Below are 21,698 nucleotides of genomic sequence, written 5' to 3'. Positions count from 1 at the left end.
TAAAGGTGAAATCCTTACAGCAAATAACATGCCTGTTTTGTAACAATTCACAGCAAACAATGGCATATAGAAATGCTATCGAACACTACTAAACAATCCCATATCTAAACAACCAATTATCCACAATCGTATCTTCAGCTAATAGTTAGTTGGGTAGTGTAATACAACATTGTACTGAAAGATCTCTGACTAACCGAGGCCGATGATGCCAAGTGTCTCCCCGCGGATCCTCGCCGCCCCGGACGCCACCTCTCTGATCTGCTCTACGCTCTGTACCCTGGTGCCCTCGCGCAGTGCCTGGTGAAGCCACGTGGTTCTTCTGTACAAGTTCAGGATGTGACACAGTGTGGAGTCCGCTGTCTCCTCCACCGACGCTGCTGGCATGTTACACACTGCTATCCCTATTGAGGGAGAGGACTATTGTAAACAGCTACTCGTAGTGTAAGGTTGAGTAAGGTAAGTATAGTTTACTATATCAAAAAGTTGTTTTTATTATGGAGATCTGAGCAGTTGCACTTTGTTTTAAATGGAATACCATAACATGCAGAAAATGATATAATATTTGACCTAGTAAGCCTGCAAGTCTTTGGGTGAACATCTGTATAAAGTTGAGAAAGAGTAATGCAGGGCCTCACCTAAATCTCCAGCCGACTTGATGTCGATATTGTCGAAGCCGCTGCCAATGCAGACGATGATCCGAAGTGCCTTGAATTTCTCCAGGTCCTCCCTCATTAGCGTGATGGTGTGGTACATCAGAGCTCCTACAGCCTCGTTCAGTACCTGCCAACAGAAAGCTCTCAGGTTTAGTACACAGGGGACAGTTATATAGCACCCTTCAATAAGAGAAATAGACCACTTTGAACTAATGTGTCATCAGAATTCAAAGCAAACTGAATTAACTGTGGCTGTGTTGTTTACTCCAAAGGCCCTGACATGGGCTCTCCGTTGGGCTCTTGTAGTAGTAGCTAATCTTTCAAATCAAATTGTATTGGTCACATATACATATTTAGCAGATGTTATTGTGGGTGTAGCGAAATGCTTGTGTTCCTAGCTCCAACAGTGCAGTAGTTTCTAACAATTCACAATACAATACACAAATCTAAAAGTGTATTGAGAAAGAGAGAGATGGTCGTAACAGCCTGGCCATTGTTTTTAGGACATCGTTAGTTATGGTATGTTAACAAGCTTGTTTAGCAGCACAAGGTCTTGCTTATAGTATGGTCAACAAATACTGGTTTTAGGCCAGGGAGTCTTTTTTGCTTTAACTTGAAAGAGGTAGCATGTAAATGAAGCTGAGCAGACAGATAATCATTTGGCAGGGCAGCACCTTCTCATGGATCTCCTGGGTGGACTGGGCATCACAGAAGGCCACAGTGGCCACGTCTTTCAGGATTGGCATCTCTATGGTGCAGTCACGCCCGTCCAGCAGGGCCACCAGGGGCCGTGGGTTCATGGGCCCGTTCATGATAGGCGGCCGAATGCCTGAATACAGAGAGAGTGGACGGGTAAAACATACGGTATTTGACATCATTTACTGGAATGGGTTGTAAATTAGACATTGTAGTGTGAGAAAATTGCAGTTGTGTTTATGAGCATATACACTGAATATACAAAACATTAAGAACCCCTGCTCTTTCCATGACATAGACTGAGCAAGTGAATCCAGGTGTAAGCAATAATCCCATATTGATGTAATTTGTTAAATCCACTTCAGTCAGTGTAGATAAAGGGGCGGAGACGGGTTAAAGAAGGATGTTTAAGCGTTGAGACAATTGAGACATGGAGGGCAAAACAAAAGATTTCAGTGCCTTTGAGCAGGGTATGGTAGCAGATGCCAAGCGCACCAGTTTGTGTCAAGAACTGCAATGCTGCTGGGGTTTTCATGCTCAATAGCTTCCTGTGTGTATCAAGAATGGTCCACCACCCAAAGGACATCCAGCCAACTTGACACGACTTTGGGAAGCACATTTGCGCGGGGGGGCTCAGCAATAGGAAGGTGTTCCTAATGTTTGGTATACTTTTCCACCTACAATCCACCACACATCCAGTTGTTAGCTGGTATGTTAATGAATCCCATGCTAGTAAAACAAATCCTACAAGGGGTCTCATACTTGGGTTTCTTAATTATTCCCAGTTTTAAAAAATGACTCTGGAAAGCAATTAAAAATGTTAAAGGTTATCTTTATGTACGTTTATTACAAGCCGCCAGAAGCAGACCTTTTCATACTGTGACTTAAAACCTCTCAAAATGTGTCACTAAATGAGAAATTTACCCCCTGATGTTGCAATAATCAAATTGAAAATTACTGTGAAAGTGGGAACTAAGTTATAAATGACATGGGGCGTTAAGAAAATGTTGCAGTTTTAACGGCCCAGTGCAGTCAAAAAAGAGATTTCACTGTGTTTTATATATCTTTCCACACTAAGGTTGAAATAAGATGGTTAGTTGTGGGTGTGAATTTGCCTTTCACAAATTTCAAAATACAATACCGTTTTGGAATGCAAATGCGTACTACTGACAGTGACACACAAATATCATCCCCCCCATCATACCCCCATCATACATGATATTTGAATGTCTGTAACTTTCTCACGTCTCAATATTGATGATTCATTCAGGACTATCCGTAATCATGGTAGCATCCACATTAATGTAGAAGTCTTTGGAAACATACACTACATGACCAAAGGTATGTGGACACCTACTCGAAGATCTAATTCCAAAATCATGGGTATTAATATGGAGTTGGTCACCACTTTACTGCTATAACAGTCTCCACTTTTATAATTTTTCCCCCAATTGGTAGTTACAGTCCTGTCCCATTGCTGCAACTTCCGTATGGACTCGAAGGTCAGGAGCCATGCGTCCTCCGAAACACGACCCTGCCAAGCCGCACTGCTTCTTGACACAGTGCTCCCTTAACCGAATGCCAGCCGCACCAACGTGTCAAAGAAAACACTGTACAACATGTCAGAGTGCATGCGCCCAGCCCGCCACAGGAGTTGCTAGAGTGTGATGGGACAAGGACATCCCGGCCGGCCAAAAACTCCCCTTACCCGACGACGTTGGGCCAATTTTGTGCCACCTCATGGGTCTCCAGCTGCGACACAGCCCGGGATTGAACCCAGGTCCGTAGTGATGCCTCACTGCGATGCAGTGCCTTAGACAGCTGCGCCACTCGAGAGGCACACTGTTTTGGGAAGGCTTTTCACTATATGTTGGAACATTGCTGCGGGGACTTGCTTCCGTTCAGCCACAATAGCATTAGTGAGGTCGGTGTTCTAATTCATACCAAAGGTGTTAGATTGGGTTGAGGTCAAGGCTCTGTGCAAGCCAGTCAAGTTCTTCCACACCGGTCTTGGCAAACCATTTCTGTATGGACCTCGCTTTGTGCATGGGGGCATTGTCATGCTGAAACAGGAAAGGGCCTTCCCCAAACTGTTGCCACAATGTTGGACGCACAGAATCGTCTAGAATGTCATTGTATGTTGTAGCGTTAAGATTTCACTTCACTGGAAGTAAGGGGCCTATCCCGAACCACGAAAAACAGCCCCAGACCATTATTCCTCCTCCACCAAACTTTATAGTTGGCACTATACATTGGGGCAGGTAGTGTTTTCCTGGCATCCGCCAAACCCAGATTCGTCTGTCGGACGTGGCAAACCATTTCATGAAGCTCCCGACTAACAGTTCTTGTGCTGAAGTTGCTTCCAGAGGTGGTTTGGAAGTGAGTGTTGCAACCAAGGACAGGCGATTTTTACGCACTACATGCTTCAGCACTCAGCGGTCCGTTCTGTGAGCTTGTGTGGCCTACCACAGACATTTTACGAACTGACCTGTTGAAATGGTGGCATCCTATGACAGTACCACGTTGAAAGTCACTGAACTCATCAGTGAGGCCATTCTACTGCCAATGTTTCTCTATGGAGATTTGTGCTCGAATTGGCCATGTGCTCGAATTGTATACACCTGTCAGCAACAGGTGTGGGCGAAGCAGTTGCCGTACCAGGCGGTGATACAGCCCGACAGGATGCTCTCGATTGTGCATCTGTAAAAGTTTGTGTTTTCGGTGACAAGCCAAATTTCTTCAGCCTTTCTCACCACGCTGTCTGTGTGGGTGGACCATTTCAGTTTGTCTGTGATGTGTATGCCGAGGAACTTGAAACTTTCCACCTTCTCCACTACTGTCCCGTCGATGTGGATAGGGGGGTGCTCCCTCTGCTGTTTCCTGAATTCCATAATCATCTCCTTTGTTTTGTTGACGTTGAGTGAGAGGTTGTTTTCCAGGCACAACACTCTCAGAGCTCTCACCTCCTCCCTGTAGGCTGTCTCGTCATCATTGGCAATCAAACCTACTACTGTTGTGTCGTGTGCAAACTTGATGATTGAGTTGGAGGCGTGCTTGGCCACGCAGTCATGAGTGAACAGGGAGTACAGGAGAGGGCTGAGAACACACCCATGTGGGGCTCCAGTTTGAGGATCAGCGGGTTGGAGATGTTTTTTCCTACCCTCACCACCTGGGGGAGGCCTGTCAGAAAGTCCAGGACCCAGTTGCACAGGGCGGGGTTGAGACCCAGGTTCTCGAGCTTAATGACGAGTTTGGAGGGTACGATGGTGTTAAATGCTGACCTGTAATCGATGAACAGCATTCTTACATACAGTTGAAGTCGGAAGTTTACATACACCTTAGCCAAATACAATTAAACTCAGTTTTTCACAATTCCTGACATTTAATCCTGGTGAAAATTCGCTGTCTTAGGTCAGTTAGGATCACCACTTTACTTTAAGAATGTGAAATGTCAGCTTTTATTTCTTTCATCACATTCCCAGTGGGTCAGAAGTTTACATACACTCAGTTAGTATTTGCCTTTAAATTGTTTAACTTGGGTCAAACATTTCAGGTAGCCTTCCACAAGCTTCCCACAATAAGTTGGGTGAATTTTGGCCCATTCCTCCTGACAGAGCTGGTGTAACTGAGTCAGGTTTTCTAGTCCTCCATGCTCTCACACACTTTTTCAGTTCTGCCAACAAATTTTCTGTAGCATTGAGGTCAGGGCTTTGTGATGGCTACTCCAATACCTTGACTTTGTTGTCCTTATGCCATTTTGCCACAACTTTGGAAGTATGATTGGGGTTCATTGTCCATTTGGAAGACCCATTTGCTACAAACTTTTAACTTCCTGACTGATGTCTTGAGATGTTGCTTCAATATATCCACATAATTTTCCACCCTCATGATGCCATCTATTTTGTGAAGTGCACCAGTCCCTCCTGCAGCAAAGCACCCCCACAACATGATGCAGCCGCCCCCATGCTTCACGGTTGGGATGGTGTTCTTTGGCTTGCAAGCCTCCCCCTTTTTCCTCCAAACATAACGATGGTCATTATGGCCAAACAGTTCTATTTTTGTTTCATCAGACCAGAGGACATTTTTTCCAAAAAGTATGATCTTTGTCCCCATGTGCAGTTGCAAATTGTAATCTGGCTTTTTTCATGGCGGTTTTGGAGCAGTGGCTTCTTCCTTGCCAAGCGGCCTTTCAGGTTATGTTGATATAGGACTCGTTTTACTGTGGATATAGATACTTTATTACCTGTTTCCTCCAGCATCTTCACAAGGTCCTTTGCTGTTGTTCTGGGATTGATTTGCACGTTTTGCACAAAAGTACATTCATCTCTGGGAGACGGAACACGTCTCCATCCTGAGCGGTGTGACGGCTGCGTTGTCCCATGGTGTTTATACTTGCGTACTATTGTTTGTACAGATGAACGTGGTACCTTCAGGCGTTTGGAAATTGCTCCCAAGGATGAACCAGACTTGTGGAGGTCTATTTTTATGTGGAGGTCTACAATTATTGTGGAGGTCTACAATTATTTTTCTGAGAACTTGGCTGATTTCTTTTGATTTTCCCATGATGTCAGGCAAAGAGGCACTGAGTTTGAAGGTAGGCCTTGAAATACATTCACAGGTACACCTCCAATTGACTCAAATGATGTCAATTATCCTATCAGAAGCTTCTAAAGCCATGACATAATTTTTGGAATTTTCCAAGCTGTTTAAAGGCACAGTCAACTTAGTGTATGTAAACTTCTGACCCACTGGAATTGTGATACAGTGAATTATTGTCACGCCCTGACCATAGTTTGCTTTGTATGTTTCTATGTTTTGTTTGGTCAGTGTGTGATCTGAGTGGGCATTCTATGTTGTATGTCTAGTTTGTCTGTTTCTATGTGTTTGGCCTGATATGGTTCTCAATCAGAGGCAGGTGTTAGTCGTTGTCTCTAATTGGGAACCATATTTAGGTAGCCTGTTGTGGGTTGTGGGTGATTGTTCCTGTTTCCTGTGTTTTTTGTTCACGTTACGGGACTGTTTCGTCTTAGTTCATTTTGTCGGTTTATTGTTTTTGTTCATTGCTAAAGTATTCTATTAAAATGGATAATCATCACGCTGCATTTTGGGTCCTCCTCTCTTTTGCCCGACGAAGAACGTTACAATTATAAGTGAAATAATCTGTCTGTAAACAATTGTTGGAAAAATGACTTGTGTCATGCACAGAGTAGATGTCCTAACCAACTTGCCAAAACTATAGTTTGTTAACAAGAAATTTGTGGAGTGGTTGAAAAATGAGTTTTAATGACTCCAACCAGTGTATGTAAACCTCCGACTTCAACTGTATTTACTGTAACTCTTTGAAATGTTTGCATGTTGCGTTTCTATTTTTGTTCAGTGTATACATGATAGAAGACATTAGCAGAATATTCTTTAATACCACACAAATGGCAGATTTCAGGCTACTGTGCAACTCACTATTCAGGTAGGACGCAATTTTGGAACGTCATTCATTATTATTTTAAAAATTTGCTTTATCATTATTATTAATGTATTTAATTGTTATTATTGTAGGCCTATTTATTCATCTGAACCAGGTCTTTAAAACGTACTTTTACAAATGGCAAAAACACTATTCCTTGTGTTTTGAACTTTATAGCCAATTGTTTTATTGATTTTTACTTTCCTAAAACAATGATTGTCCACTTCACGGTTCAGCTGTCAGAGTTGAGCACTAAATGCACTCTCCTGAGTCCATACTGAAGCATGTAGTGCTCACTAAAAATGAGTTTTAATGACTCCAACCTAAGTGTATGTAAACTTCCGACTTCAACTGTTGGTATTCCTCTTGTCCAGATGGGGTAGGGCAGAGTGATTGCGATTGCGTCGTCTGTTGGCCTATTGGGGCAGTAAGCAAATTGGAGTGGGACTAGGGTGTCAGGTAGAGTGGAGGTGATATGATCCTTGACTAGTCTCTCAAAGCACTTCATGATGACGGAAGCGAGTGCTATGGGGCGATAGTCATTTAGCTCAGTTACCTTAGCTTTCTTGGGAACAGGAACAATGGTGGCCCTCTTGAAACATGTGGGAACAGCAGACTGGGATCGGGATTGATTGAATATGTCCGTAAACACACAAGCCAGCTGGTCTGCGCATGCTCTGAGGACGCGGCTAGGGATGCCGTCTGGAGCTCACTGTACTCACTATACAGTATATATTAATTAAATTAAAATGCTGCAGGTTAAATGTCCGGCACTACATCTTCATAATGGAAACAATGGTCAGGTGCAATATATATAAAACCTGGTCCGGCGCCACATACAGTGCCTTCGGAAAGTATTCAGACCCCTTCACTTTTTCCACATTTTGTTAGTTACAGCCTTATTCTAAAACTGATAAAACTATTTTTTGCCCTTATCGATCTACCTCACAATGACCCTATTCACATAAGTATTCAGACCCTTTGCTATGAAACTCAAAATTGAGCTCAGGTGCATCCTGTTTCCATTGATCATCCTTGAGATGTTTCTACAACTTGATTGGAGTCCAATTGTGGTAAATTCAATTGATTAGACATGGTTTGGAAAGGCACACACCTGTCTATATAAGGTCCTACAGTTGACAGTGCATGTCAGAACAACAACCAAGCCATGAAGTCGAAGGAATTTTCCATAGAGCGCAGAGAAAGGATTGTGTCGAGGCACAGATCTGGGGATGGGTACCAAAACATTTCTGCAGCATTGGTCCCCAAGAACACAGTGGCCTCCATCGTTCTTAAATGGAAGAAGTTTGGAACCACCAAGACTCTTCCTAGAGCTAGCCGCCCAGCCAAAATTAGAAATCGGGGGAGAAGGGCCTTGGTCAGGGAGGTGACCATGCGCCAGATTTCCTCTGCAGAGATGGGAGAACCTTCCAGAAGGACAACCATCTCTGCAGCACTCCACCAATCAGGCCTTTATAGTAGAGTGGCCAGACAGAAGCCACTCCTCAGTAAAAGGCACATGACAGCCCGCTTGAAGTTTACCAAAGGGCACATAAAGGACTCTAAAACCATGCAAAACAAGATTTCCAGGTCTGATGAAACCAAGATTGAACTCTTTGGCCTGATTGACAAGCGTCCCGTCTGGAGTAAACCAGGCACCGATCATCAACCTGGCCAATACCATCCCTACAGTGAGCGTGATGGTGGCAGCATCAGCGGCAGGGATTGGGAGACTAGTCAGGATAAAGGGAAAGATGTACGGAGCAAAGTACAGAGAGATCTTTGATGAAAACCTGCTCCTGAGTGCTTAGAACCTCAGACAGGGGCAAAGGTTCACCTCCCGACAGGACAACAACCCGAAGCACACAGCCAAGACAACACAAGACTGGCTTCGGGAACAAGTCTCTGAATGTCCTTGAGTGGCCCAGCCATAGAGACTTGAACCCGATCAAACATCTCTGGAGAGACCTGAAAATAGCTGTGCAGCGAAGCTCCCCATCCAATCTGACAGAGCTTGAGAGGATCTGCAGAGAAGAATGGGAGGACCTCCGCAGATACAGGTGTGCAGATACAAGTTTTAGCATTATACCCAAGAAGGCTCGAGGCTGTAATCGCTGCTAAAGGTGCTTTAACAAAGTACTGAGCAATGGGTCTGAATACCTATGTAAATGTGATATTTCCATTTTTTATTTTTAATACATTTGCAAAAATGTCAAATAATCCATTTTTGCTTTGTCATTGTGGGGTATTGAGTGTAGATTGATGAGGGGAAATAAGCAATTTAATCAATTTTAGAATAAGGTTGTAACGTAACAAAATGTGGAAAAAGTCATGGAGTGTGAATACTTTCCGAATGCACTGTATATGGCGCAGGACCAGGGTTTCCGTTATGAAAATGTGGTGCCTGACATATGACCGGCAGCATTTTAATTGACCAGACATTTGAGAAATTTACCGGATCCATATGCATTAGGTGCGTAACCTGATTAGGACGTCCATTCACTGTGCTCAGAATGACAGAAATCACGTTTAAATTATGGTAATTAATCTTAACAAAACATGCAAGTCAAGAATGCAATGAAAGGCTTCTTACCAAATTCCAATGTGCATTGAAGATATTAGAATAGCTGTACACATTTGCTTTTCCCCAGCCAACAAGACGAGTAATGAACAGCAAAATCACTAGCCTATGTCAATCTATTATGCCCCATAGTAGAAAAGATGACCTATTATGCTGGTCAGCTTGTCGAGAAAGAAACAGCCTCTTCCTAAGAAACTCTGGGACAATTGTGGAACGATAGATCCCAAATTCATACAACCAGTAGGCTAGGCCTAGGCTACATTAAAAAAAAAAAAAAGTAAAAAAGCAATAAGTCTGATGCATTAGATCCGAATGTTTAGCTTAAAATGTTGATCAACTATTATTTCATCACATTATAAGCGCAGCAATGTGCACAAGGCCGTAGGCTACGCGCGAATGTTAGTTTCATAATACAATTAGCAGAAAACACTGTTGTCGAAGTGACAGAGATTAAAATATCCATTAGAAATGTAGAAAGAGGGGAAATCTAAAGACGCAATAACAATAGAACGTGAGAGAAATAGGCTACTGGTTTCAATGGCATATGGAAGTCTTTATCAAATTATTGCCTCCACGGATATGGTCATACTTTGCCTAGGATACTTTGAAGCAAGGTTAAACATGCCTCATAATAGGTAGTAAAATGTGCCTCATAATAGGTAGTAAAATGTTCAGGTTTCAAACAATTAATATACATATGTTTTCAAAATGCATCCTGCCTCCAGATCATTGCAAAGTGGTGTGTTACACGCTGATGAAACATGTCTTCCTGCCAATGATGTAACCATTGCCCTTGATTTATTATGTTGTGCTGCTATTTTTATTGACTTGGCCAAAGCTTTTGATACTGTAGTCCATTCCATTCTTGTGGGCCGGCTAAGGAGTATTGGTGTTTCTGAGGGGTCTTTGGCCTGGTTTGCTAACTAACTCTCTCAAAGAGTGCAGTGTATAACGTCAGAACATCTGCTGTCTCAGCCACTGCCTGTCACCAAGGGAGTACCCCAAGGCTCGGTCCTAGGCCCCAAGCTCTTCTCAATTTACATCAACAACATAGCTAAGGCAGTAGGAAGCTCTCTCATCCTTTTATATGCAGATGATAGTCTTATACTCAGCTGGCCCTTCCCCGGATTTTGTGTTAAACGCTCTACAACAAAGCTTTCTTAGTGTCCAACTGCCCTCAACCTTGTTCTGAACACCTCCAAAACAAAGGTAATGTGGATTGGTAAGAAGAATGCCTCTCTCCCCACAGGTGTGATTATTACCTCTGAGGGTTTAGAGCTTGAAGTAGTGACCTCATACAAGTACTTGGGAGTATGGCTATACGGTACACTGTCCTTCTCTCAGCACATATCAAAGCTGCAGGCTAAAGTTAAATCTAGACTTGGTTTCCTCTATCGTAATCGCTCCTCTTCCACCCCAGCTGCCAAACTAACCCTGATTCAGAAGACCATCCTACGTAATTTATAGATCGGCAGGTAAGGGTGCTCTTGAGCGGCTAGATGTTCTTTACCATTCGGCCATCAGATTTGCCACCAATGCTCCTTATAGGACAGATCACTGCACACTAGACTCCTCTGTAAGCTGGTTATGTCTGTATACCCGTCGCAAGACCCACTGGTTGATGATAATTTATAAAACCCTCTTAGGCCTCACTTCCCCCTATCTGAGATATCTACTGCAGCCCTCATCCTCCACATACAGCCAGTCACATTCTGTTAAAGGTCTCCAAAGCACACATCCCTGGACCACTCGTCTTTTCAGTTCGCTGCAGCTAGAGACTGGAACGAGCTGCAACAAACACTCAAACTGGACAGTTTAATCAAAATCTCTTCATTCAAAGACTCAATCATGGACACTCTTACTGACAGTTGTAGCTGCTTTGCGTGATTTATTTTTGTTTCTACCTTCTTGCCCTTTGTGCTGTTGTCTGTGCCCAATAATATGTGTACCGTGTTTTGTGCTGCTACCATGTTGTGCTGCTGCCATGTTGTGTTGCTACCATGTTGTTGTCATGTTGTGTTGCTACAATGCTGTGTTGTCATGTGTTGCTGAATTGCTATGTTGTTGTCTTAGGTCTCTATGTATTGTTGTGTTGTCTCTCTTGTCATGATGTGTGTTTTGTCCTATAAATTTTTATGTATTTAATTGTTTTAATCCCAGCCCCCATCCCCGCATGAGGCCTTTGCCTTTGGTAGGCCGTCATTGTAAATAAGAATGTGCCTAGTTAAATAAAGGTTAAATAAAATAAAAATAAAATATGCATTTGAATGGGGAATGGGAAGCACGTATCAATTAGGCTACCATGAGAAATAGGGCTAAAAATAGTACCTCTTTTTAATCGTGGCCATAATAACAATTTTTAACAAACGATTGCATTTAGAATTTTTGCGCAATGATTGGGCTGTCTGACAGATTTTCAGCTCAAAGACTGAGCTGTGCGCATGTGATAAATAAAATACATAACAAATATACACACACGGCAATTTAATTCCACTAAATTATGCAAATTAACCCATAGACTGATAAGCACGACCTGTCAAATATATTTACATTTACTGGTATTTTCACCAATGAGAAGGCAAAAAAACATTTTTTTTTTTTTTTTTCTCCTGGTCAATTGGTGGCAATTTTATTCATCAGCTTTCCAATTTCTTTATCAGCCAAAAGCCCAGACAAGTGACCTGGAAGATCTTAAAGTATCGGACATTTGAGAAATGTACCGTATGCATTGGCTGTTTAACCCACTAGGGAGTCCACCCACACAGCCACCACCACCAACATATTGTCCAAATTAGCCACAATTACATGTCCTTTAAATAGCCTATAAAAACATGTTTTGTTTCATTCTGTTGAGACAGTTAAACAAAACAGGTGGTAACGCGAATGTCTATCAACCCAAAGGTTGCATGTTCGAATCTCATCATGGACAACTTTAGCATTATAGCTAATTAGCAACTTTGCAACTACTTACTGCTTTTTAGCTACTTTGGAGCTACTTAGCATGTTAGCTAACCCTTCCCCTAACCCTAACCTCAAGCCTTTAACCTAACTCCTAAGCTTAACCCTAAACGTAACACTTTTTTGATGAAGATGGCTGCCTTTTTATTGGCTCTTAACCAACCAAGTTTTTTCGCATTGTTTGTAACTTATTTTGTACATAATGTTGCTGCTAACGTCTCTTATGACAGAAAAGAGCTTCTGGACATCAGAACAGCGATTACTCACCTCGAATTAGACGAAGAATCTTTCTTTAATGAGTCAGACGGGAAGGATATACTCCAAACACCCGTACAGGCCCTCAACTCCGTCATTCGCTGGAGAAAGAAACAGAGATTTTGCGGAAAGAGATCGGGGTGCCTTGTGAGGATCAGGCAACAAGTGGATAATCTGCCTTTGCCATCCGTACTGCTAGCTAACATTCAATCGCTGGAAAATAAATGGAACGAACTGAAAGCACCTATGTCCTAGAAACTGTAATATCTTATGTTTCACAGAGTCGTGGCTGAACGACGACATTCATAACATACAGTTGGCGGGTTATACACTCTATCGGCAGGTTAGAACAGCAGCCTCTGGTAAGTAACGGGGTGTGGGCCGATGCATATTTGTAAACAACAGCTGATGCAAGATATCTAAGGAAGTCTCGAGGTTTTGCTCGCCTGAGGTAGAGTATCTCATGATAAGCTGTAGACCACACTATCTACCTAGAGATTTTTCATCTGTATTTTTCGTAGCTGTCTACATACCACCACAGTCTGGTGCTGGCACTAAAACTGCATTCAATGAGCTGTATACCGCCATAAGCAAACAGGAAAACGCTCATCCAGAGGTGGCACACCTAGTGGCCGGGGACTTTAATGCAGGGAAACTTTAATCAGTTTTACCTAATTTCTATCAGCATGTTAAATGTGCAACCAGAGGGAAAAAACTCTAGATCACCTTTACTCCAAACACAGATACACATATAAAGCTCTCCCTTGCCCTCCATTTGGCAAATCTGACCATAATTCTATCCTCCTGATTAAATTAAAGCAGGAAGCACCAATGACTCGGTCTATAAAAAAGTGGTCAGATGAAGCAGATGCTAAACTACAGGACTGTTTTGCTAGCACAACCTGAAATATGTTCCAGGATTCTTCCAATGGCATTGAGGAGTACACCACATCAGTCACTGGCTTCATCAATAAGTGCATCGCTGACGTCATCCTCACAGTGACTGTACGCACATACCCCAACCAGAAGCCATGGATTACAGGCAACATTCGCACTGAGCTAAAGGGTAGAGCTGCCGCTTTCAACGAGCGAGGCTCTAACCCGGAAGCTTAGAAGAAATCCCACAATGCCCTCCGACGAACAATCAAACAGGCAAAGCATCAATACATGACTAAGATCGAATCGTACTACACCGGCTCCAACGCACGTCGGATTTGGCAGGGCTTACAAACTATATCAGACTACAAAGGGAAGCACAGCCAAGAGCTGCCCAGTGACACGAACCTACCAGACGAGCTAAATAACTTCTATGCTCGCTTTGAGGTAAGTAACACTGAAACATGCATGAGAGCATCAGCTGTTTCGGGCGACTGCGTGATCACGCTCTCTGCAGCTGATGTGAGTAAGACCTTTAAACAGATCAACATTCACAAGGCCGCAGGGCCAGACGGATTGCATGGAAGTGTACTCCGAGCATGCGCTGACCAACTGGCAAGTATCTTCACTGACATTTTCAACCTCTCCCTGTCTGAGTCTGTAATACCAACATGTTTCAAGCATACCACCATAGTACCTGTGCCCAAAGAACACTAAGGTAACCTGCATAAACGACTACTGACCCGTAGCACTCACATTCGTGGCTATGAAATGGTTTGAAAGGCTGGTCATAGTTCACATCAACACCATTATCCCAGAAACACTAGACCCCCCCCCCCCCCTCCATTTGCATAACGCCCCAACAGATCCACAGATGATGACATCTATTGCATTCCACACTGCCCTTTCACACCTGGGCAAAAGGAACACCTATGTGAGAATGCTATTCATTGACTACAGCTCAGCGTTCAACACCATAGTGCCCTCAAAGCTCATCACTAAGCTAAGGATCCTGGGACTAAACACCTCCCTCTGCAACTGGATCCTGGACTTCCTGATGGGCCACCCCCAGATGGTAAGTGTAGGCAACAACACATCTGGCACGCTAATTCTTACCGTGAAGTGGACAATCATTGTTTTAGGAAAGTAAAAATCAATAAAACAATTGTCTATAAAGTTCAAAACACAAGGAATAGTGTTTTTGTCATTTGTAAAAGTATGTTTTAAAGACCTGGTTCAGATGAATAAATAGGCCTACAATAATAACAATTAAATACATTAATAATAATGATAAAACAAATTATTAAAATAATGATGAATGACGTTCCAAAATTGCATCCTACCTGAATAGTGAGTTGCACAGTAGCCTGAAATCTGCCACTTGTGTGGTATCAAAGAATATTCTGCTAATGTCTTCTATCATGTATACACTGAACAAAAATAGAAACGCAACATGCAAACATTTCATAGAGTTACAGTAAATACAGTTGAAGTCGGAGGTTTACATGCACTGGTTGGAGTCATTAAAACTCATTTTTCAACCACTCCACAAATTTCTTGTTAACAAACTATAGTTTTGGCAAGTCGGTTAGGACATCTACGTTGTGCATGACACAAGTCATTTTTCCAACAATTGTTAACAGACGGATTATTTCACTTATAACTCACTATATCCCAATTCCAGTGGGTCAGAAGTTTACATACACTAAGTTGGCTGTGCCTTTAAATGGCCTGGAAAATTCCTGAAAAGGATGTCATGGCTTTAGAAGCTTCTGATAGTATAATTGACATAATTTGAGTCAATTGGAGGTGTACCTGTGAATGTATTTCAAGGTCTACCTTCAAACTCAGTCCCTCTTTGTTTGACATCATGGGGAAATTAAAAGAAATCAGCCAAGTCCTCAGAAAAAGAACGTTCATCTGTACAAACAGTAGTACGCAAGTATAAACACCATGGGACAACGCAGCCGTCACACCACTCAGGAAAGAGACATGTTCTGTCTCCCAGAGATGAATGTACTTTTGTGCAAAAAGTGCAAATCAATCCCAGAACAACAGCAAAGGACCTTGTGAAGATATTGGAGGAAATAGGTACAACAGTATCTATATCCACAGTAAAACGAGTCCTACATTGACATAACCTGAAAGGCCACTCAGCAAGGAAGAAGCCACTGCTCCAAAACCGGCATAAAAAAGACAGATTTTGGTGTGCAACTGCACATGGAGAAAAAGATTGTCTGATGAAACAAAAATAAACGGCTTGGCCATAATGACCATCGTTATATTTGGAGGAAAAAGGGGGAGACTTGCAAGCCGAAGAACACCATCCCAACCGTGAAGAACGGGGGTGGCAGCATCATATTGTGGGGGTGCTTTGTGCATTAGGGACTGGTGCACTTCACAAAATAGATGGCACAATGAGGAAGTAAAATTATGTGGATATATTGAAGCAACATCTCAAGACATCAGTCAGAAAGCTTGGTCGCAAATGGGTCTTCCAAATGAACAATGACCCCAAGCATACTTCCAAAGTTGAGGCAAAATGGCTTAAGGACAACAAAGTCAAGGTATAGGAGTGGCCATCACAAATCCCTGACCTCAATGCTGCAGAAAATTTGTTGGCAGAACTTAAAAAGCGTGTGCGAGCAAGAAGGTCTACAAACCTGACTCAGTTACACCAGCTCTGTCAGGAGGAACGGGCCAAAATTCACCCAACTTATTGTGGGATGCTTGTGGAAGGCTTCCCGAAACGTTTGACCCAAGTTAAACAATTTAAAGACAATGCTAGCAAATACTAATTGAGTGTATGTAAACTTCTGACCCACATGTGATGAAATAAATAAAAGCTGAAATAAATCATTCTCTCTACTATTATTATGACATTTCACATTCTTAAAATAAAGTGGTGATCCTGACTGACCTGACATGGATTTTTTACTAGGATTAAATATCAAGAATTGTGAAAAACTGCGTTTAAATGTATTTGGCTAAGGTGCATGTAAACTTCCGACTTCAACTGTATAAAGAAATCAGTCAGTTGAAATTAATTAATAAGGTTCTAATCTATGGATATCACATGACTGGTAATACAGATATGCATCTGTTGTGACCATCATTTGCCTCATGCAGTGCAACACATCTCCTTCTCACAGTTGATCGGGCTGTTGATTATGGCCTGTGGAATGCTGTCCCACTCCTTTTCAGTGGCTGTGTGAAGTTGTTGGATATTGGCGGGAACTGGAACACACATCCATCCACAGCATCCCAAACATGCTCAATGGGTAACATGTCTGGTGAGTATGCAGGCCATGGAAGAACTGGGACATTTTCAGCTTCCAGAAATTGTGTACAGATCCTTGTGACATGGGGCTGTGCATTATCATACTGAAACATGAGGGGAAGGCGGTGGATAAATGGCACGACAATGGGCCTCAGGATATTGTCACTGTATCACTCTGCATTAAAATTGCCATTGATAAAATGCAATTGTTTTCATTGTCCGTAGTGCGCCACCCCATGGGTCTCCGGTTGCAGCGACAGAGCCTGGACTTGAACCAGGATCTCTAGTGGCACAGATAGCACTGCAATGCAGTGCCTTAGACCACTGTGCCACTCGGGAGGCCCAGAGATGGTTTCTTACAGTTTGTGCAGAAATGATTTGGTTGTGCAAACCCACAGTTTCATCAGGTGTCTGTGTGAGTGTTCTCAGACGATCCCGCAGGTGAAGAAGCCGGATGTAGAGGTTCTGAGCTGGCGTGTTTATACGTGGTCTGCAGTTGTGAGGCCAGTTGGACGTACTGCCAAATTCTCTAAAAAACATTGGAGGTGGCTTATGGTAGAGAAAACATTAAATTATCTGCCAATAGCTCTGGTGGACAATTCTGCAGTCAGCATGCCAATTGTATGCTCCCTCAAAACATGTTACATTGTGGCTTTGTGTTGTGTGACAACTGTACATTTTAGAGTGGCCTTTTATTGTCCCCAGCACAATGTGCACCTGTGTAATGATCATGCTCTTTGATCAGCTTATTGATATACCACACCTGTCAGGTAGATGGATTATCTTGGCAAAGGAGAAATGCTCACTAACAGGGATGTACAACATTTGAGAGAAATCAGCTTTTTGTGAGTATGGAAAATGTCTGGGATCTTTTTTTCAGCTCATGAAACATGGGACCAACACAACCTGTTGCGTTTATATCTTTGTTCAATATACAGTAGATGCCTGCAATACGTTAAGCTTTTAAAAAATACATTTTCACAAGCTAATTTACCGCAATTCTACATATTTTGTAATTATTTTTCCGGCTAAGCGATCACTTATATCGCTTATGCCTGGAAGTCCTGCTTATAAGGAATTATTTTGATAACATCAAATGGGAGAATTAGTGAGAAAGGAAAAGATCCCTATCAGTTTTCTTATCACATCTACCACATTTTACTGACACATTGTAACGGATTTCCTCCTCCTCTTCATCCGAAGAGGAGGAGCAAGGATTCGACCAAAATGCAGCGTTGGAATAGGACATAATGAATTTATTTAACAAGACAAAAAACGAACTAACTAGAATAACTAACAAAATAACAATACGGAGTAGACAGACCTGGACATGCGAACTTACATAAAACGAAGAACTCACGAACAGGAAAAATGACCACACAAAAGAACGAACTGACAAACAAACCGAAACAGTCCCGTATGTCGCGACAAACACAGACACAGGAGACAACCACCCACAACAATCAATGTGAAAACACCTACCTTAATATGGCTCTCAATCAGAGGAAATGACAACCACCTGCCTCTAATTGAGAACCATATCAGGTCACACTTTAACAAACATAGAAACACATAACATAGACTACCCACCCAAACTCACGCCCTGACCGTCAAACACATACAAAATAACAGAAAACCGGTCAGGAACGTGACACACATTTAGAGACCCAGTTCCTACTGGAAGGAAATATCTGTCATTCCAGTGGAGCATCTGATCTTGTGAGAACCAGTACGAACGACCCTTACGTCCAGTATTCTAAACAGTGTCTCTCTTCTGGCCTAAGGTTTGCCCCTCCTCAGCCTGCTCCTGTGAACCCTCATCTACGTTCATACAGTCAAACTACAGCACCCCAGAAAGCCTGAGTTGTGTTCAACAAGGATACAAGGACGACTGTGTGATCACGCTTTCTGTAGCCGATATGAGCAAGACCTTGAAACAGGTCAACATTCACAAGGCCGCAGGTCCAGACGGATTACCAGGACATGTACTAAGAGCATACAAGGACCAACTGGCAAGTGTCTTCACGGACATTTTCAACCTCTCTCTGACCGAGTCTGTAATACCTACATGTTTCAAGCAAACCACCATATTCCCTGTGCCCAAGAAAATGAACATTCAATTACTACCACCCCGTAGCACTCACGTCGTTAGCCATGAAATGCTTTGAAAGGCTGGTCATGGCTCACATCAACACCATCAAAACGCTAAACCCACTAAGCATATCGCCCCAACAGATCCACAGATGACGCAATCTCAATCGCACTCCACACTGACCTTTCACACCTGGACAAAAAGACCACCTATGGGAAAATGCTGTTCATTGGCTACAGCTCAGTGTTCAACACCATAGTGCCGACAAAGCTCATCACTAAACTAAGGATCCTGGGACTAAACACCTCCATCTGCAACTGGATACTGGACTTCCTGACAGGCCGTCCCCAAGTGGTAAGAGTAGGCAAGAACACATCTGCCACGCTGATCCTCAACATGGGGGCCCTTCAGGGGTTCATGTTTAGTCCCTTCCTGTACTCCTTGTTCACCCACAACTGCGTGGCCAAGCACGACTCCAACACCATCATTAAGTTTGCTGACGACAAAACTGTGATAGGCCTGATCACCGACAATGATGAGACAGCCAATAGGGAGTTGGTCAGACACCTGTCAGTGTGGTGCCAGGGGAACAACCTCTCCCTCAATGTAAGCAAGGAGCTGATCGTGGACTACAGGAAAAAGAGAGCTGAACACACCCTCATTCACATTGTCGGGGCTGTAGTGGAGTGGGTCGAGAGTTCCAAGTTTCTTAGTGTCCACATCACCAACGAACTATCATGGTCCAAACACACCAAGATAGTCGTGAAGAGGGCACGACAATGCTTTTTCCCACTCAGGAGACTGAAAAGATTTGGCATGGGTCCTCAGTTCTACAGCTGCACCATCAAGAGCATCCTGCCGGTTGCATCTCCTCCTAGTATGTCAACTGCTCGTCATCCAATCGTAAGGCGCTACAGACGGTAGTGCGTATGGCCCAGTACATCACTGGGGTCAAGATTCCTGCCATCCAGGACATTTATACTAGGTGGTGTCAGAGGAAGGCCCAAAAAAATGCCAAAAACTCCAGTCACCCTAGTCGTAGACTGTTCTCTCTGCTACCGCACAGCAAGCGGTACCGGAGAGACCACGTCTAGGTCCAAAAGGCTTCTTAAAAGCTTCTACCCCCAAGCCAAAAGACTGCTGATCAATTAATCAAATGGCCACCCAGACTATTGCATTGACACCCCCCTCCCCCCTTTGTTTTTACACTGCTGCTACTCGCTGTTTATTATCTATGCATAGTCACTTTACCCCCACCTACATGTACAAATTACCTCGACTAACCTGTACCCTCGCATATTGACGGTACCGGTACCTCCTGTATATAGCCACGTTATTGTTTATTGTTATTTTATTGTGTTATTTTTTCTTTTAATTTTATTTTGTAAATATTTTCCTAACTCTATTTTCTTAAAATGGCATTGTTGGTCAATAAGGGCTTGTAAGTAAGCATTTCACGGTAAGGTTGTATTCGGCGCATGTGACAAATCAAATTTGATTTGATTTGATCCGAGCTGTCCTTTACTCTGCAAATATGAAATGCTTCAAACATAGCTCTATTTAATTTCTTTCCCCACTTATTTAAGATGTCCTCATATACATAATTTTTCAATACAGCCCAATAAACCCATATTTCCATTGATATGAAAGGTAGCATCAGAAACGGTAACCACCATAAAGAAGGGGGGGAAACTGTGCACCTGTGAGCAGCTCAGGCTTTGTGATTTATGATCATAGCCAATCTGACATGAACAAACATGGCGTGACTGTCTCAACCCACTGTTCTGTTCCCACAGGAAATCTCCCTCCTAGGCGAGCCAGGGGAGTATAGACACACCCCTCTCTTCTCCTTCAGCTCCCTCCCTCATTCCCTCCCTACCTCATCCCGCCACCATCATACACACATGCAGGCGGACACATGCATACTCACCGAGAGACACAAACACCAATACACATACTCAGTCAGTCACACGAACGAACGCACGCACGCACGCACGCACGCGCACAAACACACACCTAGTCACTCACACACAAGTGAGCAAACACACAAACACAATCACACAGGTAAACAGAATCATTAAGCCACGTCTTGTTTGTCTGCGTTTAGATCACAACTGGACTGATCAGCCACAGGGTGTAATTCACTACAAACATGAAAATGAGGATGAATGTATATGCCTAGCTCGATTACTGGAGTGTTTTATCAGCCACGTTTGACATTTGTGTTTTAGATCAATGAAAATAAAAAAACTATTAGCTAAGCCAACATGTCTTCTTCAAAGATTATAAAGAAATTAACAAACAATGAAATGTTTTATCACCAACATCCATGGCATTCCATGGTAATACTGATATGGGATCTTTGTATTAGGGTAATTCTGCCAATTTGAGCTCCCCAGGGGTGAGTTGGTATCTGTGTCAATTAGCCTGATTTTAATAACAAGATAAGACACGATCCATTGATCACAGAACTGAACACACCTACGAGTCCAGACTTGAATAATAATAGAAAAAGATCCAACAACAAACAAGACCCCCATTGTAGGAAATATGCTGATGTTGTGAATACAATAAAAAATAAATCCAAGTAACAGACACCAGTCTGGGGCGGCAGGTAGCCTAGTGGTTAGAATGTTGGACTATTAACTGAAAGGTTGCAAGATCGAATCCCTGAGCTGACAATGTAAAGATCTATCATTCTGCCCCTGAACAAGGCAGTTAACCCACTGTTCCTAGGCCATCATTGAAAATAAGAATTTATTCTTAACTGACTTGCCTAGTTAAATAAAGGTAAAATAAAAAAAAATCAGTCATGGAAGTATTCACAATACTAACATGACTACTAA

General features: G+C 42.8%; 1 protein-coding gene across 2 annotated transcripts in view; it reads right to left on the bottom strand.

Moving 5' to 3' along the window:
• The window catches only part of LOC129857840 (C-terminal-binding protein 1-like), a 40,247-nt gene that overhangs the window by 17,787 nt on the left and 762 nt on the right, over window positions 1-21,698 (bottom strand). The window contains exons 2-5 of one of the 2 annotated variants that reach the window (XM_055926476.1): window positions 12,617-12,705; window positions 1,328-1,482; window positions 636-780; window positions 195-401 (exon numbers count right to left, since the gene is read on the bottom strand). In XM_055926476.1, the coding sequence (XP_055782451.1) occupies window positions 195-401; window positions 636-780; window positions 1,328-1,465 (490 nt within the window). In that variant the 5' untranslated portion in view covers window positions 1,466-1,482; window positions 12,617-12,705. The remainder of the gene's footprint in view (window positions 1-194; window positions 402-635; window positions 781-1,327; window positions 1,483-12,616; window positions 12,706-21,698) is intronic. The other variant, XM_055926475.1, reaches the window with a different exon arrangement.

This window comes from Salvelinus fontinalis, chromosome 6 (genome assembly GCF_029448725.1).
Source record: "Salvelinus fontinalis isolate EN_2023a chromosome 6, ASM2944872v1, whole genome shotgun sequence".
Classification (NCBI taxonomy): domain Eukaryota; kingdom Metazoa; phylum Chordata; class Actinopteri; order Salmoniformes; family Salmonidae; genus Salvelinus; species Salvelinus fontinalis.
The sequence above is the reverse complement of the archived record's forward strand: the minus strand, read 5'-3'. Positions and strand labels throughout refer to the sequence as shown.